At 38.5% G+C, this 8,197-nt stretch overlaps 1 protein-coding gene across 1 annotated transcript; it reads right to left on the reverse strand.

Annotated features, from left to right (window-relative positions):
• Positions 1-1,014: 1,014 nt before the first annotated feature.
• LOC129249055 (3,4-dihydroxyphenylacetaldehyde synthase 2) lies at positions 1,015-7,979 on the reverse strand. The gene is made up of 3 exons (XM_054888679.1): positions 7,816-7,979; positions 4,641-4,875; positions 1,015-2,255 (listed from the first exon to the last, which is right to left on the reverse strand). Exons 1-3 carry the CDS (start codon positions 7,893-7,895, stop codon positions 1,020-1,022), a joined length of 1,551 nt encoding a protein of 516 aa, XP_054744654.1. The 5' UTR covers positions 7,896-7,979; the 3' UTR covers positions 1,015-1,019.
• Positions 7,980-8,197: the final 218 nt, after the last annotated feature.

The following is an 8,197-nucleotide window of genomic DNA, read 5'->3' on the forward strand; positions in this document are numbered from 1 at the left end:
AAAATCTGTACCGAAGCTTGCACCTCTGTCTTCACTGCCGGTTCCAAGATGGAATCGGAAGTCGGAGCAGGGGTTTTCTCTAAATCAGTCAATTTATCTATCTCATTTAAACTGCCGAATATTACTAGTGTTTTTCAAGCAGAAGTCTTTGCGATCCTGCAGGTATGAAAAATGCTTAGGGAATGCGGAAGCGAGTAGATATTATCATTTTCTCCTATAGTCAAGCTCTGACGACGCCATGGTGCAGAACGAAACTAGTAAACTCCTGTAAGGAGGAGATCAAATATCTTTGGTGTGCAGGTAACATTTCTCTAATTTGGGTTCCAGGGAATATGATGAAATTGCTAATGAGCTTGCCAGGAAGGGGACTGAATTGGCCTCAGATACCTCCTACCCGGGCATCGGCATCCCCCAGACAGTTGTCAAAGGGGAACTGCATAAATTATTTCTCAGGAAAGCGCAGGAAAGATGGAGCTCCATTTCTTCATGTGCTATTTCGAAAACCCTTTGGCTCCAGTACAATATACGGAGGACTCAGAAAGTCCTTTGGACTCCTCGTCATTCAATTTTCAAACTCATAGCTGTGTTTACCGGTCACTGGACGATCGGCACACACGTGGAAAAGCTAGAGTTACCATTTAACCCCCATTGCAGAAGCTGTGGGGACCTTTCAGAGAAGGAGACTGTTGAGCACTTTCTCTGTAAATGTCCGAGTTTGGCAGCTAGACGATTAAGATCACTGGGTGCTTCTTTCTTCGACAGCCTGGGGCAGAGCGCTAACCTAAGTCCCATCAATCTTCTCCATTTTATCAACAGCTCTGGCTGGCTGTAGATATCTGCCTGTTTGAGGTCTCATAATGGAATCAAAACAGTGCTTTAGTGCTACTTGGGGAGTGCCAGTTCGGCACTTCAACCATTTCACCTACCTACCATTCCTATGATACCAATACCAAGGAATAATAATCACATAGTACACCCTCAGATAAAATCAGAAGTGGGAAATTTGTTGAGTAATGTTATTATTTAGATTTTTCAGAGATACTAAGAACATTTCCATCATGAAGATTAAAGGATATTTGTTTGCTTATAGCTTCCACGTACATTTTACTCTTTCTTTCCTTGCATTCAGGTTCCCCTAGCTTCTCGAACAATTCAGTTAGTTTAGTTCGAATTTCGTACCAAGCAAAATCAATATCCTCCTTTTTCGTATCCATTCCACAAATAACGAAACGCAGAAACAATTTTTCTCCCTGAACTGCTTGCACCATATACAGCTTTTTGTTCTCCAATATACGTTGTAGTAACTGGGTGGTCAATTCGTTATCACCTTTAACCCTAAAACAAACAATACCGAGCGTACGTTTGGCCACTAGTTCAAAGCGATTGTCAGCTAGAATATATTTTTCGAACCGCTCTGACAGTTCTATATGTTTTCGTAGACTCATTCGTAGTCCTTCTGCGCCCACCGATCGGAAAGTTATCCAGGCCTTAAGTGCACGAAAGCGTCTGCCCAATGAAATTTGCCAATTTCGGAAATCTGGCAGTTCGTTGTCTAGTTTTTGATTATTTTGCAGATATATACGGTTCACTTGGAATGCTTTTACAAGTTTGCTTGCATCTTTAAGCCACAGAACAGCGCAATCATAATTAACCAAAAGTAATTTGTGCAAATTTATGTTCAGAGAATCAATATCATCTAATCCTTGTCGTAAATGCTTATATTCATCTAATGCCAAAGCAGCACCTGCATATGCCGCATCCACGTGCAACCAAATTTTATAACGCTGGCAGAATGAAGCTAGCGCTGTAATGTCATCATAAGCACAGGTGCCGGTTGTGCCCAGTGTAGCTATGCATATTGTTGGTATTCGTCCGCTTGATAAATCTTCTTTCAGTGCTGCTACGAGTTCTTCTGCACGCAGTACACAATCTTCCTTGGTTGGCAATAATTTGATTGGTATAGCTGCTAATATGCCCGCTTTTTCTACACAGCTATTGCTCTGGTCGCTTGCATAGCCCACCAATTTGCCTCGTATGTCACTTTCACTCATTTCGGGGTGCTCCGATTTTATTCGTCGCACCATTTGCTCTCGTGCTGCTATCACAGAAACCAAAACTGACTCACTAGCTGAACCCTGAATTACTCCACCCCCGGGACCTTCAGTTGAATGTTTGAAATGTTGTGGTAACTGAAGAAACTTCACAAGCCAATCCAACACGACCATTTCTAGTTCGGTGCAAGCTGGGCTGGAAGCCTGCGGAAGAAAATGGTTAACATATATTGTTTAACAAATTTATTTCACTATTATATTGTAATTAAACATATGCAAAAATTGGGTGCATCAAACACAAGCTTCTTTTGATAATATTATGTAACATTCACCCACTGCAAAGTACTTAGAGGCAAAATATAGACTCCAAACATAGCTGAAAATTAAACATTGAAGAACGCATAAGGAAAGCAGAAATTGCTTTATGCCTGTAAACGTATGCTTGGAAGAAGATAGGGTCTTCAATCTAAACATACATTATGGTCTAATCAGGCGATTATACGACCAATTTTATCGTATGGATCGATAGTTTGATGAAAAGTTCTTGGGAGAGCTTACAGCATTAAATTACTTGTTCAATAACGGTCGGTGCAATCAGATCACGTCCTGGGGTCCCTATATATCAAGAAGATGCAACCAAGAGTGCATTTAGGTTAAATCAAGCGGGTCGCTGTAAGCAAAAAACCTATGGTCATGCCAGTCTATTATTGCGACGGACTCAGTACTCCTCGGAGATGAATGATTACATCGTCCCGACGGTAACATTCAACAGGAGTTTTGGTACACTCTTCCATCTCAGGAGGAATGGTATAAGGGATTCTCACTACAGTCTATACAGATGACTCTAAAATGAACTGTGGTGTAGGTGCGGGTATATATTCTCATAGACTTAAAATGGAAAAATCTATATGTCTTCATATTGATTGCAGTGTCTTCCCAGGCGGAAGTAGTGGTAATTGGGGAAGGTTGTAGGTTACTCATCGCAGATCCCTCTTTTAAGGGCAATATCGCTATTCCTTCGGATAGCCGAGCTGCAATCTTGACACTGGATTCGGTTACAACAACCTCTAAACTGGTGGAAAAAGCAGAAATAGGCTTACCACCTTGAGTGAAAACCATAACGTTTCCTTAATCTAGATCCCAGGGCATCGTAACATTGAAGGTAACGAAATAGCAGATGAACTGGCAAGAGGATTCTGCCATGAATAACGCAGAATTGGTATTCACACCACTGGGTGCAATCAAGAATGCAATCTCCTTCAAATATCTACGAATCGCGGGCTGTAGATAAGAGATAAGAGGGAGTCGACATGCAACATCAGCAGAACGTTATGGCCCACCTAAAACCACAAACAAACGTCAACATTGATAACTGGTTTCTGGTCCATAGGAAAGCAGACAGTTAAAATGGGTATCCCTTACAGAGGGAGAATAAGGAAACTATATTTTACTTCCTCTGTGAATGCCGTGCCTTATGGAAGGAGAGAAAGTCAACCCTGAGCAAATCACTGTACGAGAGTCTCGAACGACTGTTGGCCTAGACGCCAACAACCTATTAAGGGTCTTAAATCGCACAGACTGGATAGAGTCACGCTGCAAATAACCGTTAAAATAGGTTGGTAACGATTATGCGACAACAAAATAGTGCGGAAGCGCTAGTTGGATTCTGGTTGAATCACCACTTCAACCAATCAACCAACCAAGACTAAATCAATTTGGTGTATATAAAAGTTTTAAGCCGACTCCGATCGTTTGTTGAATGAAATGTGCCACAAGGCGATTCTCCTACTGAAACCAAAGGTCGATTAGCTTCATGTGTCCCTTTGCTGGTCACGTAAATTGTGACATCATGGCTTTGTAGCACTCACCGCTGATCGCACCGGCGCTTCGCTCAGCATGTACGAGAAAAGTACACACCAAACTATCACTATATGTGAATGCATTGGCTTCTCGATAATCACGTGCGAGTTTTCCGATTCCCATATGCAAGTGTTTGGTTTTCTGTTTGCCAGTTAAATGATGATTATTCAAATCCTTCGTCCTACTCGAAAAGTTTTAAGGCCAAAAGAGAAGAGTTATTTTCTTCAAAGTATTGTGCAAATATCTCATAAGCAGGTGTGTGAAAAACTAGGCTAGTAAGATCAATGTTTCTGAAATATATTCCATACACAGCAGGCAAAACGACGAGTATTGATTTCGGACCTAAACTCTTTTCAGTAAAGACGTTGTGTAGGTAACATACCACTCATTTTGGAAATAAGTTCATAAAAGTTTGCTACATTGCTTTTTGCGATCAACGACAAAAAACAAGAATTCAAAAAGAACCTTGCATTTCCACTGCATATAGTAATAGTTTAAATTATAATAACTTTGACTGATTAAAGCGGGCTTCTAAATATTGAAAGAATATTTGCACCTCTGATTGCTAGTACTCGTATGCCCGAAGATTCTACTACAAATTATTGAGAGAATACATTTCCATTCCGTTACATGTGAATGGGGAAATCCGCATACATATGATGAAGATTGTATTAATATATATGAAAATGTAATAATACTATTAAAATATTTTACTGTAAAAATACTCACCCAATTAAAACCCAAAACGCCTATACCCGCTATGAGTAACTCTCCAATTATAGATCCCATCGATGAACTGGATGGGTAGAACGCATGAAAATGTGGAGATTGCCAATGCGTTAAGGCTGGTATTAAGATATTCTCTAAATCATTCAGTATGTGCTGCCAGTGTTCGGCATGCTCTGGCATTTCATCGGGCAAAGTGTGAATAATCGATCTTGGCTCTGTTGATGGAAGTACATTCCTGTTCATAAAAATATACATAATAAAGAACACTTTATAGAACCCCGGTTACTGATATTCTTAGATCACCTACATAAAACATAAATATTATTAAATTGTGCTAGGCGCACTGACTGATGGACGGTTACTGCATATATCTCACAAATTCCTCAGTTCAGTGCGCCGGCATGACCCTATAGGAAAGTGATTTCTTACTTTAGCTCGTTCTCAAATGGATTTTAGGTTGCTATCCAGATGGTACTTGACCGGAGTTGTGAGCTGCTTGAACTGTATGCAAAGAAATTACAAAGGAATGAATCTAATCTAATCTAAGAGTAAGGTCTCTTTTACATTCATTTTGTGCTTCGAATCCGTGCCCGTTAGTACTAGGATGATTGGCGCGCTTTGTTGAACTAAAGTTAGATCGTCTAGTCTAAATGGAAGATATTCCATAACATATATTTATAATTGGCAGCTCTTATTTGAATTGTGCACTTTGATGTTGTTTCATAAATTGACACTTCTGAACGGCAGATGTTTTTTATGAGCTTTTTCAGGGCAGAAATATACTCGGAGGTTTGCCATTGCCTGCTGAGGGGCAACTGTTACCTTTTCTCTATTATTTGATGTTTCTTGCCCATAGCGAGTTCCGAACTCAGTTCCAACTGAATGGTACATTCGGCTACGGCGGCCGTCATAAAATTAATGATAAAAAATGATTGCAGCTATATGATCATCACGAGAACTTTTGGGCTATATAGTCCTGGAGATTGCGTATTAGGAATACATAAAGTGCAGAAGAGATGAAGCTCAATTTCTTCAATATCCTTTGGTCCCAGTAAACTAGACGGATGACTCAGAAAGTCCTGAGGACTCCACGCCATTCAATTTCCAAACTCGTAACTGTGTTTACCGATCATTGGACGATCGGCACTCACAGATAAGCTAGACTTACCATTTAACCTATTACGTTATTGGTTTGATACAGCTCATAACCGTCATAACATATCATTTCGAGGCTGCTGTACATATTCAAATCACCGAATATTTCTTCCAATAAATCGATGAAATTGCACGTAGTATGGGATATATAATATTTCTTTTATGTCATGTTCTTGTATTTTTCGGACTACATATAAAAACATTGATCATGACGCTGTGTGCATGACTGCTGATGCAAACTAAATTTTTTTCTTTTTTTAAGAAGCACTTATGTGACTTTCAAAATCGTGCTATTAGAGATGGATTATTGCCTCTCTCGTGTGGAAATTCTTGTCTTGCGGAAATTCTCGAGCTGTGTACCAACCTCAATAGAAGGATGGCGCCACATGCCATACAGCGCGCCGAACGATGAATTTACCTAGGAAAATGTTATGAAAAATTAGAAAAAAGAACTCAAATATGCGTCTCTAATGACGCAATGGTGACCATTTTATCGATACCATTTACGGCGATTGACCCAATAAATTGCATATTTTACGTCAAATAAGATTGCAATCGAAGGAAATCGAAATTTATGCATATTTCACAAAATTATTTTCATGTGTAAAGTACACATGGAGCACCCTGTACACGCAAGTATTCATTAAAACTTCTACCTGGGATTTGTTTATAAAATGTATCTCTTAATATGCTTTAATTATTCCAATGTAGTTTGTCGACTCAAAAATTATACTCTGGATTGGTAATTTCGGTTTTGTGGAAAAGAAAAAAATTCACACTGACTTTGTGACTGATTGATTATAATTTAAACTCCCTCACAATACTTGCTTGATGTGGAAATGCCTCATCAACCAATCGCGTTTCCACATGAATGAAAGATAATAGTCCTCATAACCATTTATCCTTTCCGAAAAAAAATCTTTATATAACGCACCGCAAATATCAAATTCTGGACCGAGGTTTGATTAAATTATCACAGACCACGTTTTTGCCGAACACTAATTATGGATATTTTTAGGCGGCCACCGTAGCCGAATGGGTTGGTGCGTGACTACCATTCGGAATTCAGAGAGAAAGTAGGTTCCAATCTCGTTGAAACACCAAAATGAAGAAAAAGTTTTTTCTAATTTTATACCTATGTATATAATTTTGGAAAAAAACCTCCATGGCTTGTAGTTTTTTTCAAGCCGCCTCAAATTAATGTTGTACGAGTTCAAGTGCTTGAAGCACGTTAATATCTCTTCTTATAAAAGTGATTAGGTTATCTATTGTAAATACAAAAATTTAAGGATTGCTTATATTTAATTTTTTCTTCTCACACAATTTGTATATGAATAAAAACCTCTGAATCAGCTGTTTTGCTTGTCGCTGCCGCTATCAAAATATTTATGAAGCTCGCTTTATGACGACATTTGCAGACAAGAAAATTTTGACTGTCGCTACGTTGTGAAGTGCAATGTGTTTATAGTATAAGCCTTTCACAAATGAAAGAAACCGATTTATATTGCTGCATCTGATAAAAAATTTCGGAGCCCTTCTTCAAGTCAAGTGGGCAGGCAATCAATGGGACCGTCTGCCTATCTATCCATTTATTCGTAAATATTATAGCGATCGCGATTATGCATTTTTTAACTAAGCACAGAAATACCATTAACTTTCCACTATGCCGAGCAATTTAAGATTTAATGACTAAAACTTAATGACTTGACATTCCTTAAAGAAATTGGCACAAATGGCGCGCAAGGTGTTTGCTCCCGAATTCGCACAAAACTACGATGAGGTGCTGACAAAGGCTATTTTTGAAATTCATTCAATTGAATCATTATTGTAAATGCAATTTAACTAAAAGTATTCGGTTAGTAAACGTTAACAATTAATTTAATATGTATTGAAATTTGCAATTAGTGCAGATTCAGTTATCATACAGTTGATGCATATCGGGATTAATTAAGAACGCACACGGGTTTTTAACTTTGCTTTGTGGGTACTCAATAGATATATAATATGTAGAATATTTTACCGTTCACGAATGGTTTGTAAATAGCGGATTATAAGATCTATGGCACCATTTCCAAAGCTGCGAAATTCATTGAAATCCATATTTAGTGCACAATTTAATTATTTGATTGGTGTGTTAAAATTATAAAAACAGATAATAATAAACTGCTGAACTGCGCTGCGCTCTTTACGTTACTGATCTGAAGTAAAAACTGTTGAGGAAAATTGGGTCACCGGTGTGCAGGGTCTTTAACTTTGTTATATAAATAAATACATTGTAAATATAAATATGCGGTAAATGTAAAAAAAATAAAATTTTTAACACGAGCATAATACAGGTGCTGTGCGTACAATGGCATACAGTGGTCACACAATTTATTCGTACACTCACAGGTTATAAGCAG

Source organism: Anastrepha obliqua, chromosome 5 (genome assembly GCF_027943255.1).
Source record: "Anastrepha obliqua isolate idAnaObli1 chromosome 5, idAnaObli1_1.0, whole genome shotgun sequence".
Taxonomy (NCBI): Eukaryota; Metazoa; Arthropoda; class Insecta; order Diptera; family Tephritidae; genus Anastrepha; species Anastrepha obliqua.

What these genes read in the sequence shown, in the direction of transcription:
- LOC129249055 (XM_054888679.1), bottom strand. Translation starts at nt 7,895, where the DNA reads ATGGATTTCAATGAATTTCGCAGCTTTGGAAATGGTGCCATAGATCTT. An exon ending in TTACAAACCATTCGTGAACG is followed by an intron (nt 4,876 to 7,815) that starts GTAAAATATTCT and finishes TTTTATGAACAG; the next exon opens with GAATGTACTTCCATCAACAG. An exon ending in GCGTTTTGGGTTTTAATTGG is followed by an intron (nt 2,256 to 4,640) that starts GTGAGTATTTTT and finishes TTTCTTCCGCAG; the next exon opens with GCTTCCAGCCCAGCTTGCAC.